At 43.8% G+C, this 19,047-nt stretch overlaps 1 protein-coding gene across 3 annotated transcripts in view; it reads left to right on the top strand.

Moving 5' to 3' along the window:
* LOC121951505 (dihydropyridine-sensitive L-type skeletal muscle calcium channel subunit alpha-1-like) overlaps positions 1-19,047 on the top strand; it is a 240,275-nt gene that overhangs the window by 177,853 nt on the left and 43,375 nt on the right. Inside the window, exons 26-28 of one of the 3 annotated variants that reach the window (XM_088082423.1) lie at positions 1,920-2,078; positions 5,580-5,690; positions 17,059-17,142. In XM_088082423.1, coding sequence (XP_087938549.1) covers positions 1,920-2,078; positions 5,580-5,690; positions 17,059-17,142 — 354 coding nt within the window. The remainder of the gene's footprint in view (positions 1-1,919; positions 2,079-5,579; positions 5,691-17,058; positions 17,143-19,047) is intronic. The other 2 variants (XM_088082426.1, XM_088082429.1) reach the window with 2 other exon arrangements.

Below are 19,047 nucleotides of genomic sequence, written 5' to 3' on the forward strand. Positions count from 1 at the left end.
CAGTTGTGGACACAATGCTGTCAGTGGCAAATATGTTCTCATATTGTACTTTGATGAGTTTCATGGCTTCACTAGCCTTCCTGCCAATCAGGGGTGTTTTACAGTCCTCCCCCACAACTTGAAACTCCAGCTTGTACAATTTCTGGTTTCTGGGATTTCTCACTTTGACCTTGCATTTGCCAACTGGGCGCAACTTGGACATGTTGTACATCACTAGTACTTCATCCGTGTTTTCAATCTGTGTGTCTGGATTTAGCATGTGTACTAGTATAACATTGCATGTCGCTCCACAGTTTAAAAGTTCACCAGGTTGCTGTTACTCATCATTCCAGCGAACAATTGCTGCGTTTCATTTTGTGTCATTCTCATGTCCTTTATGTGACTCATAGCCTCCATCTCCTGTGTAACTGCTGTGACTGTCATTATATCCTCACAGGAATCCGAGTCCTGTTCTGCAACAGCGTGCACTTTCTTGTGCTGTTCTCTGTGACTCACTTTGCTCCTGCAGGTCACTGCGAAGTAGTTTTCAAAAAGCAGGACATTTTTTTTGTCTTTCATGCATTCTGCCACAAAATTTGCATGATATTTCTGTACTTTTGTCTGTGTTTATTCTCCGCTGGAAAGCATGAACTTCCTCCACAACTTGTCCCTCTATAGTCTTGCTGTGCTCACGGGAGATTTCCATAGCTCTACACACCTGTAGGCATTTATCCAGAGTCAAATCATCCTCTCTGAGTAGTCTTTCTTTCCAACTTGTGTGTGGGGCGGCTGTGGCTCAGAGGTAGAGTGGGTCGTCCTCTAATCGGAAGGTCAGCGGTTCAATCCACAGCTCCTCTGGACAAGATGTCAAAGTATCCTTGGGCAAGATACTGAACCCCAAATTGCTCCTGATGCGGCATCATCAGAGTGTGAGTGTGTGTGAATGATATATATATATATATATATATATATACAATTTAATCACAACCACTTTTTCCACCAGGAAATGTTACTATATAAGATACTGATCCAAAAAATATCAATAGATTTTTTAGAAGTTTGTGTTAGATTTAAAAACTAAAAAAGAATCACAGTGGAGTAAGCAATCTTAAACTGAAATGTACAGTTAGCTTGAGGTCTAATAGCAAACATTCCAGTGGCTAACTTAGTTTACAAATAGCCTGTTTGGGATGGGGACAGTGGTTAGCTAGCTAGCCAGCTAGCTTCAGCATATAGCATGCTAACTGCAGATTTTGAGGGCTGCAACATTTTCGTACCTCTTTTTTCCCTTTTTGAAGCTACGAATCGTGCAAATATTGACCCTAAAAGTCTTTGCAAAATCTGATTCTGAGGCTAAAAACTATGACCTCGTCCTGCAGCATAGATTCTTATAAGTAATCGCTTATTATGCAGCAGAGATTCTTATAAATGCATGAACATGATTACATCATACTCAACATCAACAATGAAACATTATGGTGAAGCACACAATATAAATGCATTGTTAAGTTATTATAAAAGCATCAATATGTACCTCACTTTACTTAACACATACAGTAAAAACTTGTGATACTGGACTGTTATAGAACACTATGAGTAACTACTACAGTTGCTTGTTGATGTGTGTAGAGGTGAGTGTAGATATTTGTAATGCATCATAAGCCCTATAAGTCACCCTCTAGAACAAGTCAAGAGTATCCATAAGACAGTTGCCACTTACAAATTGTTATAAGTCACATCCATCATGTTTTCTAACTGTCGATATAGTGCATCAGTAAGCACTATGTGTATTTTTGAGTGTAGTCATAAAGCATTATAATTCACTGTGGATGTGGTCTTTATGTGAAGTGTTACCAACTTTTAGTCTGAACTGTCTTTGGTTGTCATTGCCATTGCTTTGTCTAAAACCTCTACCTTCTCTTTCTTTTTAACCTCTCCAGCGCCAGTGTGTGCAGTATGCTCTCAAGGCCCGACCGCTGCGATGTTATATTCCCAAAAACCCTTACCAGTATCAGGTGTGGTACATTGTCACCTCCTGCTACTTTGAGTACCTAATGTTCCTCCTTATTATGCTCAACACCATGTGTCTGGGAATGCAGGTATGAATACAGCACAAGCATAAAACACACTGTGTGTCTGTCTGTGTGCCTTTGCGACTGTCTGTATTATGGTGAGGAAAAAAAATATTTAGTGTTGCTCATAGAGTTTGATGTTGTTATGGCAACGGCGGCACATGCAGATGCAACAGCCAGCAGCTCCTCAGATCCTTTCTACTTGCTATATATATATATATTTATTTTTTTTTTCAACACCATGGCCCCCTCTGCTGAAGCATGGTTTTTCTATGATAGAGAAGCACTTTTCAACATCAGGAAAAGTTGTGTGGGGTTTGGACTGAATGCAGCAGACCACAAGAGGATCTCCACCAATGGCATATGCCGAGCTGCCAGTCAGACGAGAGGGGTCTGAAAGAGCCATACAAAGAGAGGGAGGAGAGCTGGCATCAGGGCAAGGTGGACCCGACTTGGACTAAGAGCTGTTCCTCTACCAAGCCTTCTTCTGGCTAAAGTCCAGTCGCAGGAGATAAAAATGGATGAAATGCAACTGAGGCTAACTAAGCAATAGGGCATTAGAGATTGCTCTGCGCACATCTTCACAGAGACATGGTAAACCCCTTACATCCCCGATCAAGCTATTGCACTGGACTGGCGGCCTTGTTTACAGCAGACAGGTCACAAGACTCCAGTAAGACGAGAGGAGGAGGGCTTTGTGTCTGTAAAAATAATGCTTGGTGCTCAAACGCAGTTAAAATGGAGGGACAGTGCTCACCACATGTTGAGTTCTTGGTGCTAAGATGTCATCCATATCATCTGCCCAGAGAATTCATCAGTGTTTTTATTTATTCACTTTTTAAATTTTATATTTAACACTTTTTTTTCCCATTGAGAAAAGAGAAACATTATCCACCTCCTCCTGTCACTCTCCACACATGTAGGGGAGAGAGGGAAAGAGAAAAAATAAGGAGAAAAACACCAAGAAAAAAAAAACACCCAGCGTACTCTGCTAAGTATGTTTCTGTGGTCATCCTATGATAAAATGCATTACATTATGAAAAATACATTAAGACAAGAAAGTTAAAGTCAGTGAGGTGCCATGAGGGCCCTCGCAGTGCTGTGGTATAATCAAGGAAGGGTTGCCAAAGAGGGTTGCACTGACCTCAGCAACAAGAATGCTTGATGATCTGCCCTATTAGTGCACTCCAGTCACTTGCTGCCATGTGGTGACTGCAGTGGATTGTTTTGTGAGTGTGTCTCCCAAGCCTGCAGGCAGGAAGGCATGGACTCTCACTGTGGTCCATGCACGCTCCACATGTGCTATGGCAGTGTCTGTAACCTTGTTCAGCAGGGTGAATGTCAAGAACTTTTATGCGACAGTGTCTGGGTCTATGCCTTGCCTGATCATATGGTTCAATCTCTTGCAAATGTCAGGCTTCTTTTCAGGGTCTGTGCTCACTGGAACAAAACACGACCAGTGAAACGGGCTGGATGTATGTGAGCTGTGTTGGATCTGATTCCCCTTGCTACATGATACCCCAGCATGTGTCCGTGCTCTTTGATAAATTGTGGTTAGGGAGGGCTCTGCCTTTGTGAGAATAAACAAAGGTTACAATATTGTAAGCCTAGTTCTTTTAGCATAGGCACCTCTGTATGTCTGACAGTGGGAATACACCACTGTCAGCTGCTGCTCTAAGTACACAAATACATGTACATCAACAGCCTAGACATGATGTACTACATGTCTTGCTGGCTCTCAGCTTGTAAAAATTACATGTACAACAGCAGCAAACTAGACATATAGGACTACTATAAGTCTTGCCTGTTGCTGTACTTAATGTTTAGTCTGTTACTGTACTACACTGATTTTGTACTTCATGTGTGTCTGTCTGTGATTGTGCATGACAGGTGCTGGGGAGGAAGTCTGCAGCAGTTGGCAAGGGTAGTAGTAAAGAGTTTAGTTATCTCATTCACAACTCAGGAGGCTGCCATATATTATGAAAGGTAAAATAGCAGCCTGGCATCTCAAGTCATGATTCAAAATGCTAAAGTTTTACCTTCAACTCAACTTTGTCATAGCACCTTAAGCTTGAATGGGTATGCTACCTGGACTGCAACACATTGCTCAGGAAATAAACTTCATTGTTCCCTTGTACTGACACATGCTTCTGGCAACAAAGAATGAAAACACTTTCTATGAAGACCACATCTAATGCTTTATGACTACACTCATAAACACACATAATGCTTTCTGATGCACTATTTCAACAGTCATTAAAAATTATAGATGTAACTTAGAATGATTTATAAGTGGCAAGGGTCGTATGGATGGTCTTGACTTGTTATAAACTAGAGGTTGACTGCTGGGGCTTATATTGCATTATAAATACCTATACTCAGTCATTAGCTAGCTAGCTAATGACAAACATGTCTGCTGTAGGTTAGCAAGTTTATCACTGTAGGCTCTACATACAAGCTAACATTAGCTCCTGGATTGTTTGCTATTGCCTGCAAGATAACCGTATGTTTCAACTTAAGATTGCTTACTTTAAAATTCATATATCACCTAATTATGTATGTTTGAACCAATTCATGCGTTTGGCTTTGGGCTAATAGCAGACATTCCAGTGGCTAACTTGGCTATCAAATACCCTGCTTGGGATTGGGACAGTGGTTACCTAGTTAACTAGCTACAACATATAGCATACTCACAGTGGATTTCAAGGGCTGCAACAGTTTCTGTCCACTTCTGACACTGCAAGATTCTCAGTCTTTGTGAAATCTGATTCTGTGGCTAAAAACTCACTGACACATTAATAGACTTCAGTCATTGGATTTTTTTTTTTTTTTAAATCTAGTATATGATAGTCAGTAATCACTTATGACACGGCATAGATTCTTATAAATGCATTAAAATTATTACACTTTACTTAACACCAACAATGAAACATCATGATGAATCAGAAATTATTATAAAAGCATCAATATTTACCTCACCTTACTTAACACATACAATAATAACTCATGATTCAGCATGGACAGTTATAGAACTCTGTGAATCCTTTCTACATTTGATTTTTGATGTATGAATAAATGAGAATAAATATTTATAATGCATTCCAGCAGTCAACCTCTAGTTTATAACAAGTCAAGAGCATCCATAAGTCCCTTGGCACTTATAAATCATTTTAAGTAGCATCCATAATGTTTTTTGACTGTTGATATAGTGCATCAGCAAGCATTAAGTGTATTTATGTGTGTCTTCATAAAGCATTATGAATGCATTATAATTCACGATGAATGCCTTCAAAATGCATTATAGATCTGGTCTTCGTTGAAAGTATTACCGAAAGAACATACTACCTGAGGTGTATGAACAGGGTATAACAGACTTTGGGAAAGCTATTAGTCAGTCATATGGTAGGCTACTGAAGCTTTTATCAGATCACTTCTATGTTCAAGTACAATTTTTACAAGCTGAGAGCCAACATACAATCACTCCGATTACTTTATATTAATGCAGCTGTCAATCTCTTTAACCCCCAGCACTGTAACCAGTCAGACCACGTTACACACTTGTCTGACATGCTGAACGTGATTTTCACTGTGCTCTTCACTGTGGAGATGATCCTGAAACTCATGGCCTTCAAAGCCAAGGTTGGTCAAAATTCAACAAATGATTGCATTTTCCAGATTAATCTCACAAGGAATGCATATTGCATATGCATATTTTTTTGAGTGTACCTCTTTTCATATAAAAGTACAAACGGACACACAAGTGTGTTTGTGATGTAGCGGTTATTAATAACTTCGTTAGAATTTGGATTTTGCACTCGTTAAAGTAAAAGGGGCACCACTCTCCATTTAGGAGAGAATTAAATTTTAAATTATGACAGTTTCAAAACATGTCATCAGTTTAATCAATCTCACAATCTGTACCGTTTATCCTGTATACATTGATCTTGTTTCTTCCATGAAATAATAACAGACAATGACTTGGCGAGAAGTAGTATGACATATAAAGGACAGTGAACAAATGAAAGGGAACCTAAGTGATGTATGTTCAGGTAATGTAAATGATTAATTATGGATGACAGTGGGTAGAAATACATGACCGTCTAAAGCGTGTATGCGCACTGAACAGTAAATTAGAATTTAGAAATTTGGCATTAAAGCTTTGCTATACGACATCAGTGTATATCAGTGTCTGATATTCATCTAGTCTTTATAATGACAGCACCACCCATTCTGATGCTGTAACATGTTATTTATGTTATTGTATTATTATTTGTATTATTTGTGTTAGTATTATTTGTATGTTTTGAATGTAATGCTCTTTAAGGGTATTGTGACTACATCACATTAGGACAGTTTTACGACAGGTCACGAGATTTATGATAGTGCGCCCCTAATGAGCATCGCAGGTTAATGCTGCCACATGTGTGTGTCGCCGTCTGCTCATTTCATTGGGTTATGTCATGTTTCCCTGCTAGTTTCCCTGCTAGTTTGCTGTTAAAGACTGCCACTGACTTCCTGTGGCTGTAAAGGAGGATATTTGCCAGCTGCCATCTCTGCGTCCCCTGCTTGCTCATCTCAGGCAAACACTCACACATACCCCCCCCACCTCCACCCGTCATTGTTAAGTGTAGAAACTAAATGTGCAGAAGCTGATAGATGCATGCCGAGGCACCTCATATACCATGAGGCGCCTCTGATTTAAACATATTTGCTTGCTCAAAGGTATTGTATTAAAATAGTTAATTTTATATGTTTCAAGATTATTCCAAAACTGTTGCAAGAATTAAGGGTAACCCTTCCCTTTATGGTCCCCTAATTACTAAGTATTTACCTGGTAATTATTTGGAGGAAGGAGGAGCTGAGACAGTCCAACACCATTTTTATGTTGATGACTATGTAAAGTCAGTGGCCACCAAAAGCTAGCAAAAGACCTCATTTATTATGCAGCAACTGTGGGTGTCATGAAATGGTAAATTAAGTCAGATAGTAGATTTCAACAAAGACAGCCTTCCTTTTGAAAGAGTACTGGGACTACAGTGGTGTGTGGATTTTGACGGTTTCGTTCAACATCCATCTCACACAGAAGCCACATACCTCAAGAGGAATATTTGCTCTTGTGAGTTTAGTATTTCGATCCACTCAGCCTTCTATCTCCTCTCATTCTCCCAGCCAAGCAGTTGCTCAAAGAGATCTGCCAGAGAGGTTTTGGATCGGATGAACCTTTGCCTCAGGCTGTATTAGATCAGTGGATGGAATGGACAGAGAGGATAGAAAGCATTAAAAGCTTCACAGAGAGATTCGGGGTGCATGACAGAAAGAGAGGAAAGAGAGTACAGGTAGGCAAGTCTAGAAGGCAAAGAGAAATAGAGAGGGTAGTTAAGAAAAGGAGACAGTTAAGAAAACAGTGGAAAAAGTCTACAGACGAAGAGAGGGAGGGAATCAGTGTTTTGCAAGAGGAGTTAAGAGGCAGGCTAGCAGCACTTAGAAGGGCAAAGCATTTTAGGAAAAAGACAAAGAAAGAATATGCAAGGACAGCTTTTTTAAGGTACCGCTTTAAATTTGTGAAAGGGTTGTTTAATCAGGAAAAAGGGGGGGAACTTAAGGCAACAAGGCTAGAGATTGAAGAATATTTGAGAAAGACTTATTCAGACTGAGAGAAAAATAGGAGTGGAGGTCTTCCACCTGATACGCCTTAAGGCATCCATTAGGAGAGATGAGTCAGAAGTTGGATGTTAGGCCATCTAGGTGGAAAGAAGTTCAGGAAGTGATCAGGTGTGCAAAGGCTTCTTTCGGCCCCGGGGCCTAATGGAGTCCCCTACCAGGTTTACAAAAGTGCACCTGACATTCTTAAGTTTTTGTGGAAAAATCTAAAAATAGTTTGGGAGAAACAAATTATCTCAAGAGCATGGCTCAGGGCAGGGGGTATCTTCATCCCTAAGGAGAAGGAGTCCTCAGATCTTGGCCAGTTCCGGATGATCTCTCTCCTGAATGTAGAGGGGAAGATTTTCTTCAGTGTAGTAGCGCAGAGATTAGCTGGGTACTTAGAAAGGAATGGGTTAATAGACTCGACGGTGCAGAAGGCGGGGATACCAAGTTTTCATTAGGGAAAAGTCAATGAAGAGCCTAGGTAGGTGGTACAATGTGGATTTGAATGATGTTGAGCAAGTTGTGCAATTTAGAAAAGATGTCGCTGAAGGACTAGATAGAATAGATGAGTCAGGGCTCCCAGGAAAGTTAAAGTTGTGGTGTTTGCAGTTTGGGTTATTTCCTAGGTTAATGTGGCCACTGTCAATCTATGAAGTCCCAGTATCTGTTGTGGAGAGAATGGAAAGGGTGGTTAGCTAATATATTAGGAAGAGGTTAGGCGCTCCCAGATGTCTAAGCAGTGTGGCATTGTATGGGGAAAGGGATACTTCAGCTGCCAGTATCCAGCTTAACAGAGGAGTGTAAGTGCACCAAGGTCAGGGCAGAGTTGTTGTTAGCTGGGAGTAAGGATGTAATAATTGGGAGTGTGGTTCCACATCCTTCCAAGGGGAGAAAATGGAACCCAAGAGTGGCAGTTCAGGACGCAGAGGCTGCTCTTCGGCATGCAGAGATAGTAGGTAATGTTCAGTTTGGCCGGGGAGGCTTGGGGCTTGGGCCAGGCAAACCGGTGTGGAATACAGTAGGCCCCAAGGATAGAAGAAAACTGGTGGTGGAACAGGAACGTAGGCAGGAGGAGACTGTAAGGGGGGCCAAGTCAGTGGCTCAGGCTAAGCAGGGTCAGTGGTTGAATTGGGAAAGTGTAGAGAGGAGGAAGCTTAGCTGGAGGGACCTGTGTAGTATGGAGGAGAGCCACATTAGATTTCTGATAGGGGCTACATATGATGTGTTGCCAATCCCCCAGAACCTGAAGCTCTGGGTAAATAACGACCCAGCATACCCATTGTGTTCAAGTACTGCAACGTTAAGACATATTTTGTCAAGCTGCAAAATTAGTTTATCACAAGGCCTGATATAGTGCTGTGGTCGGTGACTCAATGGATCGTTTACAGGTCCTTGGGAAGCTTCAGTGGAAGAAGCCTATGAAAGGAAGAAACTGAGGTACACAGACTTACAGGCAGAAGCTGAGCAGAAAGGATGGAAAGCCAGGGTTCGCCCAGTTGAAGTGGGATGTAGGGGATTTGTAGCTCGATCAGCTATCTCTCTCCTGGGGGGACTGGGAGTAAGGGGACAAAGTTTGAGGAAGACAATGAGGGAAATGTCAGATGAGGCACTTAAATCCAGTCAGTGGGTTTGAATTAGGAGAAACAATGGTAGTTGGGGACCAGCAGGGGGATCCACTGAACGGACAACTCCTTGAGATCAGGTGGAGATCAGTCCTCTCAGGAGAAAATCCAGGAAGTGTGAGGGTATTTTGGAGTGGGAGTGGCCTGGTTGAGTCTCTTTGTGTGAGACCATGCTGCCATCCAAGTAAGTGAATTGGCTGATCCAATTCACCCTTATTTCCCTTAGCTTGAGTCTTGTATGTGAGTTTTAGTATATTGGCAATTGTGATGCATGTGCTAGAGAATGTAGCATCAGCACAGTCACTACCTGGAGTCTGCATAAATAGAGCCTGGGTCTGTTGAGGGTAGTATTGCTGTTTTGTCTGTGATAGCCATGTAATTGCCAGCCTAGCTAGCTTAGTTAGCTCAGTTTAGCCTCCTGGGGGATAGCCATGTGTTAGCTTAGCTTAGCTTTGTATCTGTGATAGCCTGTTGTATCTGTCTGTAGGCTGTGATAGCCATGTGATAACTAGCCTAGCTAGCGTGGCTAGCATAGCTTAGCCTTAGCCTTGTATCTGTGATAGCCATGTTATAGTGTAGCTTAGCCTTGTAACTGTGATAGTTTTATAGTAGTTTAGCTTGCAACTGTGAGAGCTTTGTAGTAGTTAAGCTTAGCCTTGTATCTGTGATAGCCAGGTGGTACTGCCACTACCTGGAGCTTGCATAAATGGAGCCTGGGTCTGCTGAAGGTGGCAGGGCTGTTTGGGCTGTATAGGAGCAGTGAGGGCTGGCACGAAGGGAGTTGCATAAATGGAGCCTGGGTCTGCTGAAGGTGGCAGGGCTGTTTGGGCTGTATAGGAGCAGTGAGGGCTGGCACGAAGGGAGTTGCTTTGGGACACCAGAGTTCACTGTGTAGCCTCCTGGAGGTGTTGTGGGACCAACTAGGTGAAAAACTAATGAAAGGAGGTTCCCACCTGATGACCCCAAAGATGTGTTAGTCTTCACTGCTCTCTGACCCTTGGTGACCCTAGTTTCTTTAGTGTGTATATTCCTGGAGCACAAGTTTCTTGTGCTCAGTTGAAATCCCCATCCGTGTGACGGGGAGGAGGGGGAGGTGGCAGAGCTTTCAGTCAATCCAGCGAGGGTGGTCCGTTCAGACCTGCCACCCTGGCTCTGCTTCCTCTTTCCCTTTTTCTTTTGTTTTTCTCTTTCTTTTTCACTTTCTTTTTCTATTACTGCTCTCTGGCATTCATATTTTAGTCATAATTGCTGATCAGTGACCCTAGGATCCTCATTTAGTGCTTATCCTTTTCTGGAGCACAACTTTATTGTGTTTTAGTTGAATTCAATGTTGTATGAAACCTAAGAACTATGGAACACCAAAATGTGAACAACTACATCACTTTGCTGATGCCAGTTAAAATTAGGCTAGGAATGAGTGAGTTACATGAGGTAGATGTTTCAGGACTTTGTGTGTTACCTTTGTTATTGAAAAATCCATATTCCATCCATCCATCCATCCATTTTCTTCCGCTTATCCGGGGTCGGGTCGCGGGGGCAGCAGCCTAAGCAGGGAAACCCAGACTTCCCTCTCCCCGGCCACTTCATCCAGCTCTTCCCGGGGGACCCCGAGGCGTTCCCAGGCCAGCTGAGAGACGTAGTCTCTCCAGCGTGTCCTGGGTCTTCCCCGGGGCCTCCTACCGGTGGGACGTGCCCTGAACACCTCACCAGGGAGGCGTCCTGGAGGCATCCTAATTAGATGCCCGAGCCACCTCATCTGGCTCTTCTCAATGCGGAGGAGCAGCGGCTCTACTCCGAGCTCCTCCCGGATGACCGAGCTTCTCACCCTATCTCTAAGGGAGAGCCCGGCCACCCTACGGAGGAAACTCATTTCGGTCACTACCCAAAGCTCGTGACCATAGGTGAGGGTAGGAACGAAGATCGACTGGTAAATCGAGAGCTTTGCCTTTCGGCTCAGCTCCCTCTTCACCAAGACAGACCGGTGCAGAGTCCGCATTACTGCAGACGCCGCACCGATCCGCCTGTCGATCTCCCGTTCCATCCTTCCCTCACTCGTGAACAAGACCCCGAGGTACTTAAACTCCTCCACTTGGGGCAGGACTTCATCCCCGATCCGGAGGGGGCACGCCACCCTTTTCCGGCTGAGAACCATGGTCTCGGATTTGGAGGTGCTGATTTTCATTCCAGCCGCTTCACACTCGGCTGCGAACCGATCCAGTGAGAGCTGAAGGTCGCGGCCCGATGAAGCCAACAGGACCACATCATCTGCAAAGAGCAGAGACCTAATCCTGAGGTCACCAAACCGGACCCCCTCAACACCCTGGCTGCGCCTAGAAATTCTGTCCATAAAAGTTATGAACAGAATCGGTGACAAAGGGCAGCCCTGGCGGAGTCCAACTCTAACAGTAAACGAGTTCGACTTACTGCCGGCAATGCAGACCAAGCTCCGGCACCGGTCATACAGGGAATGGACAGCCCGTATCAGGAGTCCGAAACCCCATATTCCCGGAGAACCCCCCATGGGAGCCCCCGAGGGACACGGTCGAATGCCTTCTCCAAGTCCACAAAGCACATGTGGACTGGTTGGGCAAACTCCCAAGCACCCTCAAGGATCCTGCCAAGGGTCCAGAGCTGGTCCACAGTTCCACGACCGGGGCGAAAACCGCATTGCTCCTCCTGAATCCGGGGTTCGACTATCCGGCGGACCCTCCTCTCTAGTACCCCCGAATAGACCTTACCAGGGAGGCTGAGGAGTGTGATCCCCCTGTAGTTGGAACACACCCTCCGGTCCCCCTTCTTGAAAAGAGGGACCACCACCCCAGTCTGCCAGTCCAAGGGCACTGCCCCCGATGTCCACGCAATGTTGCAGAGTCGTGTCAGCCACGACAGCCCCACAACATCCAGGGCCTTGAGGAACTCTGGGCGGACCTTGTCCACCCCCGGGGCCCTGCCACCGAGGAGCTTTTTGACCACCTCGGTAACCTCAGCCCCAGAGATAGAGGAGCCCACCCCCGGGTCCCCAGGCCCTGCTTCCCCAACGGAAGGCGTGTCGGTGGGATTGAGGAGGTCTTCGAAGTATTCCTTCCACCGATCCTAGCGTCCCGAGTCGAGGTCAGCAGTGCCCCGTCGCCACCATACACAGTGTTGACGGAGCACTGCTTCCCCCTCCTGAGACGCCGGATGGTGGTCCAGAACCTCTTCGAAGCCGTCCGGAAGTCGTTTTCCATGGCCTCGCCGAACTCCTCCCATGCCCGGGTTTTCGCCTCGGCGACCGCCGCCGCCGCACTCCGCTTGGCCTGTCGGTACCTGTCTGCTGCCTCCGGAGTCCCACAGGCCAAGAAGGCCCGATAGGACTCCTTCTTCAGCTTGACGGCACCCCTTACCGCCGGTGTCCACCAGCGGGTTCGGGTGTTGCCGCCCCGACAGGCACCAACCACCTTACGGCCACAGCACCGGTCGGCCGCCTCAGCAATGGAGGCACGGAACACGGCCCACTCGGACTCAATGTCCCCAGCCTCCCCCGGGACATGGTCGAAGCTCTTCCGGAGGTGGGAGTTGAAGCTCCTTCTGACGGGAGACTCTGCCAGACGTTCCCAGCAGACCCTCACTATGCGTTTGGGTCTGCCAGGTCTGACCGGCGTCCTCCCCCACCATCGGAGCCAACTCACCACCAGATGGTGATCGGTTGACAGCTCCGCCCCTCTCTTCACCCGAGTGTCCAAGACATACGGCCGCAAGTCCAACGATACGACTACAAAGTCGATCATTGAACTGCGGCCTAGGGTGTCCTGATGCCAAGTGCGCATATGGACACCCTTATGCTTGAACATGGTGTTCGTTATGGACAATCCGTGGCGAGCACAGAAGTCCAATAACAAAACACCACTCAGGTTCAGATCGGGGGGGCCATTCCTCCCGATCACGCCCCTCCAGGTCTCACTGTCGTTGCCAACGTGAGCGTTGAAGTCCCCCAGCAGAACGAGGGAGTCCCCAGAAGGAGCACTCTCCAGCACCCCCTCTAAGGACTCCAAAAAGGGTGGATACTCTGAACTGCTGTTTGGACCATAGGCACAAACAACAGTCAGGATCCGTCCCCCAACCCGAAGGCGGAGGGAGGCTACCCTCTCATTCACCGGCGTAAACTCCAACGTGCAGGCACCGAGCTGGGGGGCAATAAGTACTGCCACCCCTGCCCGGCGCCTCTCACCAGTGGCAACTCCAGAGTGGAAGAGAGTCCATCCCCTCTCAAGAAGACTGGTTCCGGAGCCCAAGCCATGCGTCGAGGTGAGGCCGACTATATCTAGTCGGAACTTCTCAACCTCGCGCACCAGCTCAGGCTCCTTCCCCACCAGAGAGGTGACATTCCACGTCCCCAGAGCTAGCTTCTGCAGCCGAGGATCGGACCGCCAAGGTCCCCGCCTTCGGCTGCCGCCCAGCTCACATTGCACCCGACCCCTACGGCCCCTCCTATGGGTGGTGAGCCCACGGGAAGGAGGTCCCATGTCACCTCTTCGGGCTGTGCCCGGCCGGGCCCCATGGGTAAAGGCCCGGCCACCAGGCGCTCGCCATCGAGCCCCACCCCCAGGCCTGGCTCCAGGGGGGGGCCCCGGTGACCCGCGTCCGGGCGAGGGGAACTCTGGACCATCGGTTGATGTCATCATAGGGGTCTTGTGAGCTACGCTTTGTCTGGTCCCTCCCCTAGGACCTGTTTGCCATGGGTAACCCTACCAGGGGCATGAAGCCCCCGACAACTGAGCTCCTAGGATCACTGGGACACGCAAACCCCTCCACCACGATAAGGTGGTAGCTCAGGGAGGGGAAAATCCATATTCCTTTCCTTTAAATCAGAACACAGTTCCCCTGCTGGAGCTGAAAGGTGCAGCACTGTTGGTGCAAGTACACAAAATGCTGAGGAAACAATTACTCCTTTACTTAGAGGTGCAATTTGTAAGATCTGGGCAAATTTGCGCATTAAAACATTCAAAAAAAATGAACTAACCGTATCAACAGAGAGTGAAGAAGTCACACTGTTGACATTCATGCCTATTTATTGTATTGCAGAGATATATACTGCCAAGTAGCCCACGACAGACCTGAAGGGCGACAGTGAGTCACTGTTGCCTCTCAGGACTTCCCTTTTGTAATAACAAATTTTGGACTGAGGGCTGTACTGCAGGAGAGGACAAAGAAGTTGATCCGAGAGAGAAAGAGGGAGAAAAAAGAAAAACTTCATGAAGCATAGGTAGATTTTACTGTCTCTGTGAGGACCATTTCCAAAACATTTAGCTCTTGGAAAAGGATCACTCTGCAACAAAGAAAAGAAGCATTGGAAGAAGAAGAAAAAACTAGAGTAAATATCTATGTGGCTTTCCAACACTGGAGACAGCTCTTGGAGAGTTAAAAGATGCAGTTTGTTGCTGAAATCACAATGTTTCTTTTAGACTGCTAAGTAACATCTAACGATAACTATTTACTGAAACATATCTTTAGTTTAACTAATGACAACACAATCTGTGGGCTTACAGTTCTCCATAAAATTTTTAAATGGCGTGATGTGACGGCTTTCTTGTTGATGTGGCATTGCTAAAACTGAGCTAAGTAAATTAAGCTAAGCTAAAAAGCTATAAAGTAAATTATACACAAATGCCACACATGAAGATGTTTTGTCCAGCTGTATTCTTGCTCTTCTGTAAGTTACGAGTTGCCTTCATTTATGACTGATGACTGTACATTTTCATTTCATTTTGTATGGACACAGAAATAGACCGACTGAAATAATATCAACCAGCTCACCCTAGTGTAACCACTTTGCGTGACTGTCATGAGATAAGGCAAGATTAAAAGTGTGGAAACTTTTCTACTCTTGAGGGCATTACACGTTTTTTATGAGTTTGTTTTTTTAAAAAAAACATTTACACTATCAAACAGTATCATTGCTGCAGTTAGTAAATCATGAAATTTTTGCTATGGGTATAAGTGAGGGCCAGCTCCAGCTTCTACCCCCAAGAGTCGAGCAAGGCCTGCAGAGCTGGAAGATCAGTAACAGTGATAAAAAGCCCCCCAGAGGAAATCACTCACTATACACTACAGTAGCTGGCATCTTTGACCATCATCATAGCACATTTCATCAATATTGTGATAATATTTTGGTCACGTCCCATGATGTATAGCATTGTCTGTACAGCTTTGTAATTTCAACAAAACACCTGTATTGTACATACTTACTATACTATTTTATATAGTATTTATTTATATATAGTTTATGTTGTCAACTACTGCTGTATTTAGCCTTCACTTGATATGCACCAAACAACAAAGGAAATGTCAGCATTTGTGTTTATCTCATGTTTCCTTGTAATAAGTCGCAAAACATGAAAGGCTCGTGTTGACAATAACTGAAATTACACATTCAGACTTGCTGAAAAGATCTCCATAGGAATCTCAGTTGTAACATTGAGAATGGGTGAATACCACCCCCCATTAATTTTGACTTAGTGGCTGGTAATTACAAATAGGTCATTTAAAGGGTGAAATAATGCCCCCCATTCTGTTGGTCTGGGTGGCTGGAAATTACAGATTGCACCTTTAAAACCCTCCATCAACTAAACAGAGCTCAAGTACTTTTGAAGCAACCACACTAGGTTTCAGACCTATGTAGCCAACAAAGTCTCATTGATTCGTGACAACATAGATCTGTCCCAGTGGAGATACTTAAGCAGCAAGGACAACCCCCAGATTAGATAAGGCTACTTAAAGCAGTGGCATTGTATCAGAAACTTAAGAAGGCTTCGTTGTTGTTTATAAAAGGTGAGCGGAGCAGGTCATATTAATACCTACTCACGCAGCCAAAATTTTAGCACTGAACTCGGCACATTATGGACCAAGAATGGCTGACACTTCCTTACGGTGGAAGCTCTCTAACAGGGAGAAAGGTCAGTCATTGCCTATGTGCAGAGGCAAACATTCACAGTTGAAATGGCAACACTGGAAATTACTGAATCTGGAGTACAAAAGAGTGTGGGATCTGTAAGCCTTATCCTATGTTGGACAAAGGCATCATAAGAGCAGTTTCACACATTTAAAGGTGTGTTGGGATGCTAAGCCAGTCAGCAGAAGGTAGAAACTTTTTGACGGAGAAACATATTTTGATTTAACACCAGAATTATTACCAAGGTCAAAATAGAGTGAATTCCCTGGATGATAGCGAGTTTACTGCCTTCTTTTATTTTGAGGGCTTCCTCTTTTCGTCCCAAGCACTTTTTTTCTGTTGCCATAGTAAGATGGAACATTATTAGACATAGGGGTGTGCCATATCATATCATTCATCATGGCACTGGTAGACATTCTGGTGTGATAAATATTTACCAGGCTATGACTGTGTACATGACTGAAAGCAAAGGTAATGTTTCTATCTGCTTCCCTGTGGAGTTAGTTCTAAAGATGGCACGACCTGGAAATGTGGAAGTGGTTTGATAACATTAACTAACCTCAAAGAAAAAGAGCATAAGCTCTGCACGACACAATAAAGACCTAATACTTAGTGAACAAGCAACTCTACTTACAGACATGAATCCCATTAGGATTTAATTTTGCTTCTGTGACAATGATTTCAGGGCATACTTTTATTAGAAAAGAGGTACACAAATGAATGTGGATGTGTATGCATAATAATGGGTACAATATCATGCCGAGTGACATCCCAGGACACACACATTAACACTTATCTTGTTTTCTCAAAGGGTTATTTTGGAGACCCATGGAATGTCTTTGACTTTGTCATCGTCATTGGAAGTGTTGTTGACGTGATGCTGAGTGAAATTGATGTGAGTACCATTGCCTTGCTCTCTCTCTCTTTTGTGTTTGTCTGTCTCTCTCTCTCTCCCTCTCTCTCTCTCTCACACACACACACACACACACACACACACACAAATAACATAATCTAACAAACATGTTCACATATCTAAAAACACATAAAATTATCATGCATTTTCGGTCATTGCATTGATTTATTGATGATTTACTGGTTGCTTAGTCAAATCTAACTTTAACAATGAACTGTATAAATATAAACCCTTTTTAACAAGCTTTTTTATGCTGAGTACAACAGCAGTAAGCCATCCTAGTTGTTAATTATTCCAAAAATGTTCCCTAAATGTGACCTGTAACAGAAACACTTAACTCAATAATATGTAAACACATTTTCATTAGTCGTGGTGGCCTGCAGATGTTGTAGCAATCATTTTGAAACTTTGGTTGGATTCTGAAAGATCAGTGGTCGATCGTAACAGCTGTTTGTAAGTTTAAACTTAGCTTAGTTCTAACATATTGCAGGGGCTTAGTAAGAGGCACTAATTGTGGTGATTGAACCAACTGACAAAACTTACATTAGCTTGTATATGACATGAAATGTCTGCATTTTAAAGATTTCATAATTGAGTTTTACTAATTTAACATAATATACCTCAAATTATGAGCCTGATTAGATATCTCCCACCCCATTCTAAACAGTATGAATACTACTTACTGTGAAAGACATTTTTTTAGATATTTTTTCCTTGTATGCACACAAATTAAGGTAATGACAAAAAATGTTCATGTGCATCCAAAATGGTTTATTCTAGATTCATACTACCTTGTAATGTTGCAGTGACTTTCTGTCCTGTTTGATTGCACAGTGCTTCTGAATTTCTCCGGTATAATGAATCTTTTCATGATAAATGGCTTAGACTGATCACATTCATCAAGGATTAAGATCTGGTGTTAGGTCAGATGAAAGCAGTACTTCAATTAATGATCTCATTGTTCCTCTAATACATGTGGACTTTTTAAGAGATTTCACTTTGTATTAATTTTATAGATAAGGACTTGAGCAAAATAGGGCTTCTTTTTTATTGCTCTTGACTGAAAACTCAAAAATCTAAAAACTACTGGATATGTGCCATTACATTCCTTGCAGACATTTATGTCCCCAGAGCATGAATCCTTTGGTCTGGTTTTAGACTTCAAAATGCTGCTATTTTGGCTTTAAATCACACTGTGACATTTCCTCAGTATCTCAGGCTTCAAAGTGCGTGATGTTAGTATATTGTCAGTACGAGTCAAATTCTGGTCCATAACAACAAACCAATGTATATAAAACAATCAATGCAGAGTTCATCTCTTGCATGTTGTTCTTAATGTGTACATGTGCTTTGTGTAAAAACCTTGTAGATATGGGGACCCTTGACGATAAAACACATACTAAAACAAAAGCTCAAACATTGAAGAAATTTGCCACATATGAATTATGTAATATATTGTTTGACAGTTTGTAGCAAATATATGCTTCAAACTGTAAAACAAAAAGAAAAACTAAATAACAAATAGTTCATCTGAACACCTGCTTGATATCACAGCTGCTGATCAAAGCGGCAGCAGGCCCCTTTGGGGAAATGTTCCTGCAGGTACGCAGTTGTAAGTGTGGTTACTTTATGGCAGTGTGAAAGAAGCTTTATAGTTAGATATTGTCCTTTAATTTGCACCTTTACATTAACTCTATATCAGTTATTTGGTGTTAATTCATATTCAGGATGACATAGAACACTGAAAACCTGCTCATTCATATCCTTGTATGATTCCAAAATTTGTTGAAAACTCGTTAGAATTTTACATTATAAAACATACATGAAAACTTGCTGCAAGCTAGATATGTGTGACAGCTAAGTAGCTCTGCTCGAAGAGAAAATTAA

This window comes from Plectropomus leopardus, chromosome 2, assembly GCF_026936395.1.
Source record: "Plectropomus leopardus strain MGB_pleo_1.0 chromosome 2, ASM2693639v1, whole genome shotgun sequence".
Classification (NCBI taxonomy): domain Eukaryota; kingdom Metazoa; phylum Chordata; class Actinopteri; order Perciformes; family Serranidae; genus Plectropomus; species Plectropomus leopardus.